The sequence below is a fragment of the Microcaecilia unicolor genome, chromosome 10 (assembly GCF_901765095.1).
Source record: "Microcaecilia unicolor chromosome 10, aMicUni1.1, whole genome shotgun sequence".
NCBI classification, from domain to species: domain Eukaryota; kingdom Metazoa; phylum Chordata; class Amphibia; order Gymnophiona; family Siphonopidae; genus Microcaecilia; species Microcaecilia unicolor.
Window position 1 is genome coordinate 23,773,008 of NC_044040.1, and position 19,169 is coordinate 23,792,176.

Here is a 19,169-nt window from a genome sequence, read left to right on the forward strand (position 1 = left end):
AACCTCTCTTGTCTAGGGTAGTGGTTCTGTTGTGACACACTTGACAATGTTCTTATACATAAAACACACAAAACACTATAGTTACGTTTATGTTTTATATTTATTAAAAACTCGTTATTTCACCAAATACCAACATACATAAAAGGATCTAAGCAGTTTACAATAAAAGCGAACACAAAAGTAGAAAAGAACGCCAGAGTCAAATAGCACAGAAAAACACACACAAAGGTCATACGCCCTAACAAAAAGTATATACCTACATCTATATATGTTATTTATTTATTATTACATTCGTACCCCGCACTTTCCCACAGAAGCAGGTACAATGCGGCTTACATAGTAAACAGAATTACAATTGTTATATTCATTAAGAAGAATATTATGAGCTATAATGTAACATAATAATAGAATGCTTGGTCTAAGAAGCCACCTGACATCTGGTCAAATGGACCCTCAGACTCTGGGAACCATTCGGCCCTTCAGAATATAAGCCAAGGCAATAGCTTTCTTAAGCCATCCAGCTATCATAGACTTTGTCACCAGCTCTCCCTTTTTTTTGTTACTCCAAACTGAAAAAATAGGTGATCAGACTTCCAGAAACTGTTTGACACCTTCAAAAACTGCAAGTGGACCCCACACACATCCAGCGAGTACAAGTCCTGAAAACTCTCCCCACAATCCTCTCTCTAGAGGGAGGGCAGGGAACAAATCTGACTGGCATGAAAGGATGATACCATTTTAGGAAAGGAAGTGAACACTACAGATCAAGAACCCAACCTCTGTAAAACAGAGAATGGACTCCCTACAAGCAAGCTCCTGAAGCACCAAAATACAACTCGCCAAACAACCAACAGACAAGGCAATAAGAACCAAGTTCAGATCCCAGGCTGGGCAGCTGGCCATGGCAAAAAGCTAACACTGCTATCTGCACCTTTGGCAAGCCCTCAGCCAAGCCCTTTCAGAGCAACGACAGAATGTAAGGGATGGAAGCTTGAAACACCTGGCTGATTTCTAAGTACACTGGGGCCACAATCTCTGGGATTCCACAGCTCCCAGAAAGCACCCACAGACCCAAAATTTTGATCACACCTTTTTCAGCAGTAGCTCAAGGTGAGTTATACTAAGGTACACTGAGCATTTCTCTATCCCTGGAGAGCTCACAATCTAATTTTGTACCTAAGGCAATGAATGGAGGATTAAGTGATTTGCCCATGATCACAAAGTGTGGGATCTGAACTGGCCACCTCTGGATGTTATGACCAGTGCTCTAACCACTAGGCTACTCCTACACACACATACGAAAATATATATACATACACACACACGCATATATATATATATATATATATATATATATATATATACACACACACACAGCATTGGTAATCGCGTGATTAAAGTCATACCATAGGCAGCTGCTCATGGAGGGCATAGGGATGGACTGAAGGGGCACATTTTCTCTCCCACCCCATATTAGATATATTTTTGCTGATGCTGAAGCCAGTCAAAGAAATCCATTACCAAAGCATCCTCCCTGTGCTGTCTCAGGAGCGAGGAACTCAGCGGGGTGCCTCCAGCCGCAGATGCTAGCACTCCTCCAGCTTGCTTAGTTCATGCATGAACTGAGAATGCTTGGGGAGTGCAAACGTTGCTGGCTGGAAGCACCCTGCTGACTTCTTTGCTCCTGAAGCAGTGCGAGGAGGTAGGGAGTGATTCAGGCAGCGAATTTCTTCAGCTGGTGGGGCTTCAACAACCCCACCAGCCATTGAACAGGTACTGTAGCTTTGAACAGGGCCTTCAGCCAGCCGCTCTCTCCCTCCCTCTACATGTGCCTCCCCGCGCCTTCAGCCGTGTCCTCTCTCTCCCTCTACATGTGCCTCCCCGTGCCTTCAGCCTCTCTCTCCCTCTACATGTGCCGCCCCGCGCCTTCAGCCTCTCTCTCTCCCTCTACATGTGCCTCCCCGCGCCTTCAGCCGTGTCTTCTCTCTCCCTCTACATGTGCCTCCCCGTGCCTTCAGCCTCTCTCTCTCTCTCCCTCTACATGTGCCTCCCCGCGCCTTCAGCCTTTCTCTCTCTCCCTCTACATGTGCCTCCCCGTGCCTTCACCCATTCTCTCTCCCTCTCAAATATGCCTCCCATCCTGCATTTTCCCTCAAATCTCCTGCCCTCCCGTGTTCTCCCTTGCTTGCTTGCCCGCCATCTCTCCCGGACCACCACTGGCAGCTGTCCCCTCCCGGTTTACTTCGTTTCTTCTCTTGCAGTAAATATTCACCCGACAGCATATTGAAATGCTGCCTCTGCCTGCATCAGGCCTTTCCTTCTGACCTGGCACCCCCTTCTGAAAACAGTAAGTTACGTCAGAAGGGGGGCGGGATGGGTCAGAAGGAAAGGCCCGGTACAAGGCAGCATTTCAATAGGCCGCTGCTGCAGGGTGAAAGCCTACTGCAAGACAACGAGGTAAACTGTGAGAGTAGCTGACGGTATGGGAAGGGAGGAAGAGGTGCCGGACTGGGTGTGCATGCAGGCAGGAGGGCAGTTAATCATTAATCGCGATTAATGCTTTAATCACAGGGTTAATCATAATTAACATGCAGCTTTATATATAATACTTTGTAATTCTATTTACTATGTAAGCCACATTGAACCTGCTGTGTGTGGGAAAGTGCGGGGTACAAATGTAATAAATAAATAAATATAGCTATAATCAGGAATCATACCAATAATTAAGAAACATGAACATTAACAGAAGGCCTACTGAAAGAAATGGGCTTTAAAACACTACAGTTCACAGCTGAAAAAAGCATACCTAAATAATAAGTTTAGTATGAACTTGCTCACCACATATCAAAAATCCGTATGCAACACATCAGTCCCTGATGTCTCATTTGTTATACAACAAATATATATTCAAATTCCAGTGTCCAATGTACAGCGCTGCATACGTCTAGTAGCGCTATAGAAATGATAATTAGTAGCAGTGTCACCTCAGTAACAGCCACAAAAAAATCCCTTCACTGCCAGATACTGTGAAGCAAAATATGCTACTCAAACTATATAGCAAACAGAATCTATGGACAGCAGACCTGCAACAAGTTCTTTTAGGGCTGGAGGTAGCAGTTATTATTGCGGGTCAGAAGGAACCAGAAATAGAGACCGGTTACGGGGATTTCAAAAAACTGATTCAAGATGGTCTTCCCAGTTTGCAGGCAGTGATGGCTATAAAGGAAACACAGGCTTGCTGTCTACCCCCAATTTTTTCTGACACATTTCCCTCTCTTGGGAACACAGCAGTGTGTCCCGAGACATTGTTCAGAACCACTGGCCTAGGGGGCATGGCCCAAGTTCTCTGAGGCAAGCTGAAAATATATTGTAAAAAACAAGTTGTCTTACATCATTGCTGTATATAGACTTATACAACCAGAGATACTAGCCCCCGCTCCCCACATTTTGGGGCCTGGCGCCCAATGGAAGAGAAGGGGTTCCAAGCAGGAGTAGTCAGTGGTAAGCAGAGAGAGAAAGTCTCAGCAGCTGCCACCAAAGAGAATGCCTGAAGGAAGAGAAAAAGCTGGGAGGGAGATGGGGTTGAAGGAGATTGGAAGGGGGTTGGGTGGAAAGCACTTGGATGCAGACTCCCTGAAGGAAGAGAAAGGAAGAAAAAAAAATAAAGACATGCAAAAGGAGCAAAATAAATGAAAGAAAACATAGCTAACGAGACAAAAATAAAATGTTAGTTTCCTAAAAACAAAAAAAAAAAAAAGAAGAGAGATAGAAAATAGAAAAACGCAGCCTCAATTTTTTTCAGCCTTGCCTTTAACCATCTCTGTAACCATGGATGTGATGGCTAGACATGTGAATCCTAAAGCCACTTTTCCATTTCCCCAAGTACACAGTTGACACAGCTAACACCTGTGGAACTCCATTAATCAGATAGAGTCTTATCACCAGTATAGTGCAGTACCATCCAGCAAACCTCAAGACTGAGAGAGAACTTCCTGGTGATACCAGATAAGAGTGAATGCAAAGTGGCATACAGCTGTTCCTAGTCAGAACAATTCAACTATGTCATACTAAGCAGGCAATTAACTGCTTCAAAACTCATTTCTTATGTATTGAAAATAAGAACATCAATTTGCCTTCTGAATTTAAATCCATTAGATAGCACCACAAACTCAGTAACAATTACACCAGTTATTAGATGAATGTAATATGCCAAATTATCTGATATTATCAGTTACTGAAAACCAGAATAATGAAATATGCAAATGTGTGATTTCTCATCACATAATAAGAAAACTTAATTCTTTCATTACAATGCATTCCTTTTGATAAGAAATTTGCTTTAACTAGCAAGCTCATAATATTAAAAGCAGGTTAGTTATCCTCAGAAGAGCATCTTGGGATAGTATGAAGGAAAGGGGTGTCACGGCCAGACCCCCCTTATTCATTTCCTGTTTGGATTTAGTTCATCTTTTTTCAGTATTGCTCAAGGCGAGTTAGATGTTAAGGCATCTGAAAAATAAGTTTCCATCCGAAGCATTGGGGTTAAGTGACTTGGCCAAGGCCACAAGAAAATTCAGCAAGATTTGAACCAAGCTCTCCTGGGTTCCAGCCTGCTGCTCTAAATCACTAGCATGCGAAGCATATTTTCAAAGCACTTAGCCTTCCAAAGTTCCACAGAAACCTAAGTGCTTTGAAAATATGCCTCCCTAGGCTACACATCGCCTAAAGATATGTAATGCAATCGATACAGAAGAGTTTCTTTTCTTGAACCAGCACCGTTATATTTAACTACTTGCAGTTAATTCACATAGCTTCCTGTTATAATAAAAGGTTGCATAGCTTGCCATTTAAAAACACACAACGTAAGCTGTCCGTACACGTATTGAATATAAACTATGATTTTGTTTTCAAGCTTATGTGTCAGTTACTTCATCATTAAAGCTCAAACTCACGCACTGCCTCGCCTCCCCTCCCCCCCACCCCAAGAATCTGCAGTCCTTACCCATCGTTCTATCTTCGTGTACCCACTACACCCCTTCCCTGTACAAGAGCCTAGGCCTTGTTACGGTCACTTTTCTCCTTTCCTTTCCACCGCCTAGAGACTCTGCTCGCATTCTTCGTGCCTTACCTGGGATCTGCATATACAGGGAGCTGAACGCAAACATATAGATGACGGCCATGCTCCAAAGAAAGATCTGGCGGGGATTCCTGATTTCACCCATCATCTCTATTCAATAAACACAATTCTACTCTTCCTCTACTAATTACAGCATTCACTACCGGCCGCAAAAGGCGCGAACCGTGCCCGTAACCACCAAAAAACTTGACGGCACACGTTACGCCAGGAACTAGGTTAGATTGAGACAGAAGACGGCATGACGTCATAAAGCTGACCGCAAGTCGGTTAGATCAAGGAGGTTTGATTGAGAACAGGAGCCGGCAGAACGTCCAAAAGTTGAAGCCGCTTAGGCTACTCTATGTTTCCCCTTCCCCGCGCAGCTGTCGTTCTGCGTACACTCAAAAGCAAACAAACCTACGAGCTGCCGCATCCATGTTGTCGTTCTTGGTAGCATTTTTTATTTAATCTCACTTATATTCAAACATGCCAGCTTGTGCAGCATACGGATGTACACAGAGGAAGTATAATAACAGAATAACTGTTCATTTGTAGAGTAGTAATTTGTTATAAATTGTAATCAGTGTCATTTGAGGGGCTGGTTATAGGGATACCCTAGCATTTGCTATATTCGTGCAGAGATTTTTTTTTCTCCTGGTAATGGGCCATTATAACATTTTGGTATGAGACTCAGGTGCTCAACATTCAGAGTTTCTATCTATAGTTATGTATTTATGGCAGTTATATCCCACATTAAACATAAGTTAGATTGAAACTTGGGGGGGGGGGGGACATTTAATTTGTATAGTTTTGACTTATGAAAACCACTTGTCCCTGAAACATGCTCAAAATAGAATGATCCATTTGTACAAAAGAGATGAGGTGAAGATGTGATTCCATGTGCCCCAATGAGAGTTTAATTTTACTTCCAATCTTTATAACACCCCAAGGCAGATTACAACAACAGTCAAGATGACCCCATCAGTAAACAGGATACCCTCACTGAAATTTGGCCATCTGTATTGTATGGAACAGTGTAGAAAAAAAGAGCACAAAATACAAACTTTATTAGTGCTGTTTCCAGCAGCTACAATCATTTTTTAAGCAGTTTTAGTAATATTCAGTTTGATTTAATTATATTTATACCTACATATAGGACGCTTTCAAAAAAATTAAAAAGCTGTCAAATAAGTAACAAAAAAAAACCTTTAGTCCTCCACTTTTAAGGCATTGCCTAGCCAACTGGAACAACTTTAGCTTTCAATAGCGTTTGCTATTGTTTTGGATGTACTTGCGACTCCGCCTACTGGCTTCAACTCATATAATGGGCTAGATCGCCTCTGTTCTCAATCTAACCCAAGGAGGTTAGATTGAGACTGGCCAATGGCAGCCGGACATTTCCTGCTCCCTTTCAAGGGCGACAGTGCGCCGGTTCTAGTCGCAGAGTTGATGATGTCATTGGTTTCCGCGGTCGAGCGGGAAAAACAAAAATGGCACCCAGAAGCTGAATAAGGAAAGAAGGCAGGAAGGGACGGGGAGAGATTCTAACAGGTGATACTAGGAGGGAGAATCTGAACTGAGTGCGGAGTTACCGGGAGGGAGAGAGAGAGATAACCGGAGCGGTGACAAGGAAAGATATAAGCACATACATGATAGAACGATCTGAAGGTATTCAACTTCTTAAAATGAAATTTTAGCATATAAAATGCCAACTTTTCAACGATTTTGTTAAATCATCTTGTTTATTACGTTGTTTTACTATAAAACCTACGAGGCCTCTTCTTTTTTTTTACTTCACACTTTTGACGTATATTTTTTATTGTAAAGTCAGATTATCCTGATACACAATTGCATTTTTTACACTTGTAAACCTTAATTTCTGAATACTTATAGTCCTCTTGTAGGCTTCTGTTGATAAAATTCTTATGCAGGATCTTAAGTACTTCCAGAAGAGCAGTTTCTGTCAATATATAGAAACGAATGTCAATTCAGTATGGAAGGGTGGAATCTATATCAAGTATTTCTCATATATTAGTGTTACTGGTGATAGAGCAAAACTTGAGAAAAAACAAGATAAGATCATAAGCTGAAAACACAGGTCTACCTTAGACAATTCATTAATCTTGGAGCTGATCACAGTGATGTTTGTGTACTTTGTTGTTGGTAGTTTTTCTGAACTGGCAACCCCAAGAAGCCTTTAACCTTTTTTCCTGATAGGCTGTATTCTCTTTCTTACAGAGTTGTGTGTCCTGCTATAATAATTTGCTATATTTCTGTTCCCCTGCTGACTTTATAACTATTCTTTTGCCTTGTGTGTTTTTTTTTTTTTGTGTTGAAATTGACTGTTCAATAAGGGTCTTATTTCAAGAACTGTGTTTGAAAAATCTTCCAACTGCAGAGTTTGCCGAGGTTTAATATAATTAATTTGGTTCCTATTGGACCTGGTGCCTATTAGAGTCCATGGCCCAGATGCACAAAGCTCACCATGCTAGGAATGTCTGATTTTTGACCAGGTCAATCCAGTTTAGTGTGCAAGTTATTCTGCAAATAATGCACAAAGGGGTTCTGTGTGGTTTTTACCATTTGCGGTAACAACCAACGAGAATCGTATGCAAATGTATTACAAGGAGCTGATCAGTATTAAAATGAGCATTACGAGCAGTGCACAGCTATTTCCAAGTGATGCACAGAAAGAAGCACCTACCTTTTAATGAGCAAATTTTTAGGGGTTGGGCTGGAGCTGTTGTAGCATGATGGTGGCTTCTCGGCAGAGCAGTCTGCTCTCATATTTAAATAGTATTTGTACATGTGTGTGTCTTGCATTTAACAGTACTGTGAAGAAGTTGTCTTGGAACAAAAAAGCAAGTTGTGGACGCATGCCTATGGCACCTGCAGTTTTGAAAAAAAACTACATAATACTTTCATACACACACATATAAACAATAAAGCTCCCGGGGCGTGAAAGTTGACGTGGAACTCCATGAAAAGAAACTTTCAGGCACCGGGTGGTTTATTGCTTATATGTGCGTATATGAAAGTCAGGTGTAGCAGTGGAACTCTATGGAGGCGCATCCATAGCACACGCTGTTCTGAGCATGTGCATAGCATTGACGCTTAGCGAGTGACTGTTCTATGCATGCGCTACTTAGGAAGTGGCTATTCTGTGTATGCTCTGGTGTTTTCTCTGCTGAGCTGCTTGCTGTAATTGTGAGCAGCTTATTTGCATTAGATTTCCTTTGAGCATAGCTCGCTATTTCAAACTCTGTAACTTTTTTTTACCTTTTTAAAAGCAATGGGGTTTTAACAGGTACTTTTGTGCATCGGCCCCTATGGCTTTAAGGGAGGGCTGCTTCCTAGAGAGTTGAGAATTGCTGAGAAGCACTACAAGCCTGAAAGCTAAGCTTTTCTGAATTTATATATTTTCAGGTTTTTCTGTTTGGTTTGATTCATAGGAGGATGGGGCAGTATGTGAAAAATAGCAGGCTGTACTGTAATGATGGGCTACATCTTTCTGTAACAGGAACAAGAATCCTTGGGGAGAAAGTCAGACAGTATGTTTTTGCTTTTTAAACTAGAGGGTGGGGGTGACAAAAAGAAGCAAGAAAATTCAGAAAGTCACTCCCAGGAAAAACATGACGGCAGTGGGGAAGATATTGTTACTATAAAAAACCATCTAAACTCACTGGGCCCGATTATTTAACCTGTGGGAGGCTGGCCAATTAAGTCCTGCAGTCAGCACTGAGCCTAGACATTCAGTGCCAGGCTGTTTCTGGTGACAGGCATTGAATATCTGGTGTTTTTTTTTAAATTTTTGTCCACTATAAACTTAACCGGCTAAGTGAACACTCAGTGCTGGCTGGTTAAGTTTATAGCGGCTAAAGATAGGCCTGCTATTCATGCAGTCCGATATGGCTGCTTAACTTAGCTAGTGAAGTGCTGTATATTTGCAGCTAGCTGGCTATATCATGCGATGTAGGGATAAAGAGAGATAGGATTTGATCCCATTTCTGTGCTTTTTGCGTCTACATTCAAAGCGGTTTACAGGTACTTATTTGTATCTGGGGCAATGGAGGATTAAGTAACTTGGCCAGAGTCACAAGGAGCTGCAGTGGGAATTGACCTCAGTTCCCCAGGATCAAAGTCCGCTGCACTAACCACTAGGCTACTCCTCTGGTTAGCAGCTGTGCGCTGACCGCGAATGTTCAGCGGGAGATAGCTGCCTATCCCCCTCTGAATATTTGGAGATAGCTGATTAAGTGCTATTTAACTGGCCAGTTAAATTGCACTGAATAGCGACCAGACTTAATAACACATGGAAAGCAATGAGCACAAATGCTCATAGCCTAAGTAAAAAAAGGTTCAAGATTTGCAAGCCCTAATGTTTGAGGAAGACTTGGATATAATTGCCATTACAGAAACATAGTTCAATGATGATGCGGGAACCAAGGGAAAAAACAGGAAACTCTTCTATGATTGTCAAGGGTACACCACAGGAGTGGAGGATGACACATGATGCTGTTGGCTTTCTCATACCGTTGCTGTCAAGCACTGGTTGTCTGCAGGCATCAAACATATAAATGGCAAGAGGCGTACTCACTCGCAAATGCGGAGTAGAGACCCTCTCTGTCCCGCCCCCGCGTCAATACGTGATGATGGGGGTGTGACAGAGAGGGAACCTGCGCACCTGCGAGTGAGGGAACCGCCGTCGCCACCGCTCCCCCCCCCCCCAGGGTTGCCGCTACCGCTTCCACCCACCCGGAGTCGCCGCCGCCACCCACCCTCCACCCGGCCCGGATACCTGGTTCCACTATTCAAACTGCTGGAACGCAGCACACAGCTCATGATCTGAGCTGCCGTTGGCCTTCCTTACCTGCCTGTGCCCCGCCGTCGCCGACGTTACGTCACACGTGGGCGGAACACACACAGAGAAGAAGGAAGGCCGACGGCAGCTCAGATGAGCTGTGTGCTGCGTTCCGGCGGTTTGAATAGTGAAGCCAAGTACCCTGCCCCGGTGGAGGGGTGGTGGAGGGGACTCGGGGGGGGGGGGCTTTCAACCCCCCTCCCCCCTTCCTTTACTAGCCCGTTTTTACAGGCTCAACGGCTAGTAGAGCACAGAATACTACTATTACTAATCTTTTCTATAGCGCTACTAGATGTACGCAGCACTGTACACATTATATGCAGGTACTTTCTCTGCCCCTAGAGAGGGACAATCTAAGTTTTTGGTACCTGGGGCAATGGAGGGTTAAGTGACTTGCCCAAGGTCATGAGCTGCAGTGGGAATCGAACCCAGTTCTCCAGGATCAAGGTCCGCTGCACTAACCACTAGGCTACTCTTTCCTACTATCACATCAGTGAATGTGACAGCTGGCAGAATTCCTGTTGGTTCCATAACCATCTGCATACTTTATATCAGGTGCCACAATATAGAGCAGAGTCTCCTAAGTGTTTGTTTGTGACCCCCGAAGCATATGGTTTATCTGCTGAAACACGGACCTGTGTCGGGTCTTTCTTTTGCCTGCAACTCCCGTCTTGAGTCGTGTATCATCCTCTACTTCTGTGGTGTATCGATGATAATGTGACCATACCAGGCTATAATCTTTTTAGGAACGATAGGGAAGGCTGAAAATGTGGAGGATTGACATTGTATGTATAAAAAAAAAAACAATATCGGAGTGGCAGAAATGCAGGGAACTTGAGGAAAGGAAAAAGCTATATGGAACATCCTAGAAAGAGAAAATGGAACGTGTATGTAGTACACGGGTGTTATCCACAGACCTCCAGCATAAATGGAGATAATGGACAAGGATCTGATTTGAAGATATCCATAAGCTTGGAATGAAAGAGGAGGTGCTGTTGCTGAATATCGATTGATTTAATTTAAACACCATGGCTGGTGGTTTAAAAAATAATACTCTCTGGCTTTTGAATATCAGATTGAAAGAAGTCAGTGTCTGTTAAATAGAGAAATAGAGAGAGGCTTGGCAAAGAAGCTGGGGGGTAACCCGAGTATATCAGAGTGGTTGTCTATAAGGGGAAATCCGATGTTCCCACCAGGGTTGGAAAACCCGGTCTTTATACAATGGGAGGAAAAGGGCCTTATACGTTTGGAAACAATATTAGATGGAGAAGGTAGTTTGAAATCCCTAGGACAACTCACACTAGAGGGAAATTGGAGGTACATTTTCAGCTATGGTCAGATGAAGCATTATATTCAATCCTTGGATAGAGAGGCGTTAAAACTTCATTTAGGGGAGAAAATCCAAAAATTTTTTGAGGATATCTCTGATGAAGCCCCATCAATCTCGCAGCTTCAGAGGACATTGTGGACCCTGACACCGCGGGTGGGGTTGGCTCAGCTCCGTCGGCGGTGGGAGGCAGATATAGGAGAGGATTTATCTAACTGGGATGTTGAAGCCTACATAAAAAGTATTCCCCGACTAATCAGTGGAGCTAATTATAGGGAATGTGCATTCAGGGTGTTACATAGAGCCTATATCACACAAGCTCAACTGTCCCGAATGGGAAGAATCCTTACACCAAAATGCTTGAAATGTAATCTTGTAGAGAACACTTTTTACCACGCATTTTGGGAATGTTTAATGATTCAGAGCTATTGGAGGAAGATAGTAAACTTTATGACCTCACTGATATCACGTAGAATAGTGGGTACTCCTCAGCAATTGATATTGGACTGCCCAGGCGCATTCCGGGGTTTAACAGCAGATGAGACACTTCTATGTCGAAAGTTATGTCTGGTGGCAAAAAAATGCATATTACAATCTTGGACTTCAGATAAACCTCCTGACTATTGGCACTGGCGAAACCAGACACATCAGCTGATGGCATGGGAAGCAAGGGAGGCTAAAGGTTCATGCCGCCGTAAGGCGCGTTTTCTAAAGCTTTGGGGGCCATTGTTAGACACATTAACCCAAAGAGGACGGAGTCTGGTACTTAACACATTATAACCGAGAAGCAGTCAAGAATACATATATATGACCTTATTTTTTAGGAACACACATTCGAGGAGATTTAAGGAGGGAGGGGGCACGGGGGGGGGATAAAGGGATGGGGAGGGGAGTAAGAGCACTATAAGGAGTGTTCACTTGCTAATTTGTTATAAAAGTTCTTTTGAATGTTCGTTTAATTGGATGATGAAAACATTAAATTGCTGGTTGTATTCCACGTTCATTAAGGCTGACAATCTTTGTTGCCACAATCAATAAGGCCAAAGGTTAATGTATGCTCAAACTGCATGTAATCTGATGGTATACAGGCAGAAACAACATAATGCACAGACTGCTGAACAACTGGCTACTAGAAAACCTGTTTGTTTAATTATAGATTCGCAATAGACTTACTAAATAAAAGTTTAAAGACTATATAGGACACAGTTTTATAGTTATCAGGGTAAATGGATTACATACTGGCTGTCCAACAGTGAGCAGATGAAAATAATAACCACACAATTGCTGATTGTATGGAGCCTCTTGTATTGACTGCACGAAAATTTCAAATATTTACCTGAAGTTGAGATCCATCATCTATAAGAGAATTCCATGTACAGTTATTACTAAAGCAATGCGTAAATGACATGGGGACATCCCTCCTATCAAAGAAGGAAGGGGGAAGGGGATAAAAAGTGATAAGTAGTTGACACTCTGTATTAGTTTCATAAAAAAGTTTCTTTATGAACATTTGTACCTGTGAGGCTGTATATATTCAGTCAAGTATGTATTTTATTGCAGTGTCACTAATAAAAATGTTGTAAAATAAAAATAAAATTTTCTTTAAAAAAAAAAAATAGAGAAATAGATCACACATCTCTTCAATATGTTATATATTGTAGCAAATTAGTAGATTGACTATGCCCATATTCAGTGACATCACTGTATTGATTGAAAATTGGCATAATCACCTCAACAATTTTTAGTATGGTGCCAGTCAATGTTTCCAGTAACTTTCTTGACCTTGAGCAGCTATTTACTTTGTTGCCTTTTGCCATATCTGTATCTAACCCCTTTGTTCCCACACTCACATAACTTCCTGCCAGAATGTTCTCATTATCAACGTAAGCTAGTATAACCCCAGTTACTAGTAACTAGGTTTCGTTGCATAAAATGGGGTCTATGCTAAAATGGCACAAGTTATTTTACCACTGTCATAACAGTAGCCCACATTAATAATTGCACCCTTCAATGTCTATAGGTATGATGCTGGTATCTTGAGATATTCTCTCCTGATCTCCATATGAGTTTGTTTGTTTTATTTATTTGGATTTTGCTCACACCTTTTTCAGTAGTAGCTCAAGGTGAGTTACATTCAGATACTCTGGATATTTCTCTGTCCCAGGAGGGCTCACAATCTAAGTTTGTACCTGAGGCAATGGAGGGTTAAGTGACTTGCCCAAGATCACAAGGAGCAGCAGTGGGATTTGAACCAGCCACCTCTGAATGTCAAGACTGGTGCTCTAACCACTAGGCTACTAGGACATACCAAAATAGCGGTTTATGATAATAAAATAGGTAAATTAAAAACAAAAGAAAATAAATTACAGTTACAGTCCATTTAAAATAGTTTAAAATAAAAACACTTGATATGTTTAGCACCCCAAGTCCTTCTTGTCTTCCTCCCCCCCCCCCCCCCCACAAGAATGAAAGCAGGGAGCTAGCTGCTAATTAACTTGTCAGCTCAAATTTACTCTGAATATGTTAATTTCTAGGAAAATGGAAGATGTGGAATCACGATACATGCACCTTCTACAGCCCATTAGGGATCTGACCAAGAACTGGGAAGTGGATGTGGCAGCTCAGCTGGGGGAATATCTGGAGGAAGTAAGTAGCATGGGTTGAAAAAAATTCAGACACTTAAATCACCTGGGTGTCAATGATTTGACACCTGAGACGGAGAGAAACAGAAACAGCAAGCCCTGAGAAGTGGTGGCCAGTAGAGCTAGAGGCAGCTGAGGGGGAAGGGAAAGAGTTTGGAAGGACAGAGGAGAGCAAAACATGTCTACAGAAAAACAAAATTAAATAAAGAATGAAAATGTTGTTATGAATATTTTTTTTTTCTGCTGGTGCGTAATGGGGGGTGATAAAAGTTTTCCTTTTACTGTACTTTAGTATACTGTGGGCATCACTAACCTGTGATAATCTTAACACCATAGGGTAGTGACTCCTGTGGTACAGGAAGAATGCGACTCAGAAGTTGCATTATTCTACTCTCTGGGAGCACATCTAAAGGGGCTGACATGGGAGAAAGTGGTGCGCCTCTTCCCCCTACACTCTCTGGACCTACCATAATGCATCCCTGTTAGAGTGCAACTGAAACTGGGGGTTTCGGTTTTGGCTGAAACCAAGGGCCCTGTTGACTAAGGTGCGCTAGCATTTTTAACATGTGGGTGTCTACATGGTTAGCATGAGCTAAAAATGCTAACGCGCCTCTAATGCGGCTTAGTAAAACATGGCCCCAATTCGCAGCCCAAATTCTCCAATTTGTTTCAGCCAAAACCAAAACCTTCACCCTACCACTGAAAGCCTGCCCCCTCTGGCTCCGCAGTCAAAGTGGCCGTTGCAGCTTTACTGCCACTACCCTCACTCTGCCTTTTGAACATACCTGAGTTTTTTTTTTCTATGACCTGTTTGGCTTCTGGTATCTGATACACAGCAATTTTCTTTTGTTTGTTTGTTTTTGCAGTTGGATCAGATCTGCATTTCCTTCGATGGTGGGAGAACCACCATGAACTTTGCTGAGGCAGCTTTGCTAATTCAGGGATCCGCCTGCATCTACAGTAAGAAGGTGAGAAAACCCCTAGGCTGTTCTGTTTACGGCTCAGTATTTGAATTTAGGGCACTTTTAACTTTATTTAAATTGTATATACAAAGGTGTAAGTATTCTTTGATTTTATTATTGTTAGCTGATGTCACAGCAATATGTACAATAACAAAAAGAGCAGTGGACTCACTATTCCACTATATCAATCAACTAATAAATTATACAAAAACCTTTTATTACAACACAACAGTTAAAACAATTATCCCCCTGTTTACTAAGCCGCTCTAATGCCGACACAGCCCATTCACTTTGAATGGGCTGTGTTGGCATTGCCGCGTGGCTTAGTAAACGGGGGGGGGGGGGGGGTAATTAAAAACCCAACATGTTTTTGTTAACATCTGCATCAGGATATAACATAGCATTGTAGTATCTTTGATTCAGTACAGTTAAAGAGAGCCAAAAATCAACATCTTAAAACCTTAGCTGATAAAAATATATTTTTCATGAATGTTTAAAAAAAAAAAAATGGGGAAGGGAGGGAGGGGAGAAAGGGGAACATGGGGGGGGGGGGAAAATTATTACAAAAATGTTGTTGATGATATATTTCGTTGACTGCGATGTATATATACTCATTTTGGTGTTGTATAATGGTTTATTATTACAATAATATAATAAAAAAGTTGAAACATAAAATTTTAGAACCTAAAAAAAAAAAAAAAACCTTTTGGTGTTTAGAAACTTTTCTCTCCCTCCCTTCTTGCTCCCACCCCATTGCATGTTTTCTGTTCCCTATCATCCCCTTATTTGCATCATGTGCTTACTTGATTGGGCTCTCTACTTATTACCTGGCTTTCCTTTTGGTTGTTCCTCATTTATTTGTTTCTCGTCCAACATTTTTCCCACCTTCTTGCCTGATATTACAGTAAGCTACTTTCATGGGAGAGAAGCAAGCAGTCTCAGTCAGTGAGCTGAGATTTGCAAATCAACTGCTTTTGAAAGGCAGTCTGGGTACGTGTCTTATGATGGTGCTAATACATTGCTTCTCATCAACAGGTGGAGTATCTCTACTCTCTGGTTTACCAGGCACTGGACTTCATCTCCAACAAAAAGTAAGGAATACTTTCCTGTTTCCCCCTTCCCCTTTGTGAGTTGATGGCTTTGCGTTGTGTTGTCGGGGTATGAAAATCTATGCATCTGCTTCACCCAGGAGCAAGGCAACTCAAGAGTTTTTATAGCAGTATTATGAAGGAAAAATATTTCAAATCTAGTAAATGGCAACTTGCCTCATTCGTACTTTTGATTTTGCTTTTGTTGATCTAGTGGTTTATTTGGATTTAGCTCATACCTTTGTCATTAGCAGCCCAAGGTGAGTTACCTTCAGGTACATGAGCTGTAGGTTGTAGGGAAACCTAATTCATATCCTATAATAAAGTTTACAACACAATAAAAAGGCAAAAATTCAAACTTCAAAGTATGATTAATAAAAGAGGTGGGTTAACTCCACTCACTAATAACAGATGCCATAATAAATTCCATTTAAAAAATAAAATCCCCCCCCCCCCCCCCACCTCAAACATGGTTGGAAACTAAAAAATATTCTTTTAAAGAATTTTTCAACATTTATTTATTTCATCACTCTTGGTATACTGCAGGGAATTTGTTTTTGTTTAGGATCATTTTTATCATGCCATCTGCTGTTAGTGAGTGGAATTAACTGCCATCATTTGAATAATTCATCTATAAAGTTAATTTACCTGAAGCATATATATATTTACCAGTGGATCCATCTTGTTCGGTTACACTGTCTCTTGTTCTTTACCATCCTGGGATATACGATCACACAATTTCCATTGCCAGTGATGTTTTTTTTTTTTTTTTTAAATCACTGGTTGGGAACCTTTCGTCTTCCATTCCAACTCCAATGGGGGGGGGGGAGGCGGCGGAAGAAAGAAAAATGTGACAGTTCAAAAAAAGTTCCATGTCAGCAGACCTGGTAGAAAATCAGCACTTTTCATTGCCTAAACCAATGGCAACTCCTCCCCTTCCCCCCCCCCCCCCCCCAAAACAAAAAAAAACAAAAAACTCCTCAGCCCTGCTCCTCCATAACTGCCCCAAGTATTTTAAAATTCTGTCTTGCTTGCTTTGTCAGCCATATGTAAGGCAGTCATTTCAATTTCTTTTCCTGTAGACGGGACCGCCAGCTACCATCGATTGGAGTAGATGGTCTAGACCAAGATGCAACTTCATTAAATCGACAGGAGGAAGAAAAGGTTAGGAAGCAGAATTGCCTAATGCTTAACTTTGGGGGAGAAGAGGCTGAGACCATAGCAAAAGAAAGTGGGATCTAGGAAGGTTCATAATTGAATGACAATCAGGAACGAGGAGAAAGCATAATAGATCATGTAATTTGATTTTTTTTTTTGTTTTAATTTAAAACATGTCATCAGGTCTATATAAATCTGAGGTATTTTTTTTACCCAAGAACCCTTTTCTCCTACTTCTTTTGGCTTCCAATAGAGCCTGACTGTGCTTGTATTCTGGTACCCTATTGGCCTTCATTCACAACTACCCATGGATTTTTGTCCCTATTTTTTTGTCGTTCAAGATTGTTTGTTTGATGAATCGCCTAAGGCAATGTCGTTAAAGTGATTTACTTATGATAAAAGCATTAGCACACCATACAATACATTATGTCTTACAATCTATATATATAAAACTCACCCTCAACGTTCTGAAGACAGTGACGTCAGTGAAGCCAAGCCCTGACTTCCTTCAAAAATGTTTGAAGGTTCGTGGTGGTGAAGCCACCAAAATCGCTCCAGGCCCCGCCCTCGAGGGAGGGAGGAGCAATGGCAGAACAATGAAGGGGTTGGCAGGGAGGGAGGCAGGGAGGCGGGGGGGGGTGGGAAATCGCTACGGGCCCGTCCTCGAGGGCGGAGCAATGGCAGAACAACCAAGGGGTTGGCAGGGAGGGAGGCGGGGGGGTGGGGAATCGCTACGGGCCCCGCCCTCGCGTCAAACGTTATGACGTTGAGGGCGGAGCAATGCCACAACAACGAAGGGGTTGACAGGGGGGGGTGTTGCCGACGAAAACCTTGCTAGCGCCCGTTTCATTTGCTCAGAAACGGGCCTCTTTTTTACTAGTTTTACAATAAAAGCAAAAATGATCAGAAAATAACAAAATTAAACAGTAGAAGGAATAGGAAAGAAGACCAGACATACCATATATAATCAAACAAGCACACACGCTGTATCTCACAGGACCCCAAAGGCTAATGCAGACCTACATGGAAACGTTTAATTGACGAATTATGACCAAAAAAGATGTGTTTAGAGTAAGGCCTTAAATGAGGGAAGTATCCGATTGTAAAAGTATGGGTAGATTATTGCACTGTGTTGGTACCATTACGCTAAATGTCACTTTCCGAAGTGTGGAGGATGGAATGGGGCGCAGTGAAGGTACAGATTATAGCTGTTGACTAGAATGGAGGGCTTGCCCAGGAATGTAAGACTGGACAAGTTGACAAAAATGCAGTTAGTCCTGTTTGAAAAATTTTGAACACCAAATGTAGTATTTTGTATGTAATATGATATTCCACTGGCAACCAGTGTTCAGTTTTCAACAGAGGGGTTGCAAGATCATATTTGGAGGCATGGAAAAGTAGCTTTATGGCTACGTTTTGTATCTGTTGCAGTCGCTTGATCCCCTCCAGACTTAGCTCAATTGGTGCAGTAACTGGACCAAAATTCCTTCATGAACCCTGAAGCCAGCGACTAGGTGTGTGACTGTAGCATGGTGACTGGCATTCCCTCTCACTAAGGGTTGTGAATGCTTTATTGCAACCTCAGGCCCAGTTACTCTGAGAACAGAAACCCAGGTCCTCATGGCGGAGCACTGCTGCTGGAATCATCCTTCCATGCAGCTTTTATATTGTAAATAAAGTGTAGCATTTGAAAATTTGTCTTGTAGGGATTCTACCTGGAGTGGAGGAGCAGCCTAGTGGTTAGTGCAGTGGACGTTGATCCTGGGGAACTGAGTTCGATTCCCACTGCAGCTCCTTGTGACTCTGGGCAAGTCACTTAACCCTCCATTGCCCCTGGTACAAAATAAGTAACTGAATACATGTAAACCGCTTTGAATGTAGTTGCAAAAACCTCAGAAAGGCGGTATATCAAGTCCCATTTCCCTTTTACAGCTTCTGGGAAGGCCTTTGACAGAGATTGGGATCCTTGGCTCACAGCTAGCAAAGAATCAGCATTAAGTTTAATAGCAGCAGTT

The 19,169-nt window shown here is 42.2% G+C and overlaps 2 protein-coding genes across 4 annotated transcripts in view; one reads left to right on the forward strand and one right to left on the reverse strand.

Annotated features, from left to right (window-relative positions):
• LOC115478740 (lipase maturation factor 2-like) overlaps positions 1–5,362 on the reverse strand; it is a 44,234-nt gene extending 38,872 nt beyond the window's left edge. Inside the window, exon 1 of one of the 3 annotated variants that reach the window (XM_030216307.1) lies at positions 5,129–5,362. In XM_030216307.1, coding sequence (XP_030072167.1) covers positions 5,129–5,225 — 97 coding nt within the window. In that variant the 5' untranslated portion in view covers positions 5,226–5,362. Of the gene's footprint in view, positions 1–3,906; positions 3,940–5,002; positions 5,083–5,128 lie in introns of those variants that run through there. The other 2 variants (XM_030216308.1, XM_030216309.1) reach the window with 2 other exon arrangements.
• A 1,174-nt stretch (positions 5,363–6,536) lies between these two features.
• The window catches only part of LOC115479024 (condensin-2 complex subunit H2-like), a 148,892-nt gene continuing 136,259 nt past the window's right edge, over positions 6,537–19,169 (forward strand). Inside the window, exons 1-5 of the mRNA XM_030216733.1 lie at positions 6,537–6,784; positions 13,839–13,950; positions 14,813–14,914; positions 15,944–15,999; positions 17,079–17,160. Coding sequence (XP_030072593.1) covers positions 13,843–13,950; positions 14,813–14,914; positions 15,944–15,999; positions 17,079–17,160 — 348 coding nt within the window. The 5' untranslated portion in view covers positions 6,537–6,784; positions 13,839–13,842. The remainder of the gene's footprint in view (positions 6,785–13,838; positions 13,951–14,812; positions 14,915–15,943; positions 16,000–17,078; positions 17,161–19,169) is intronic.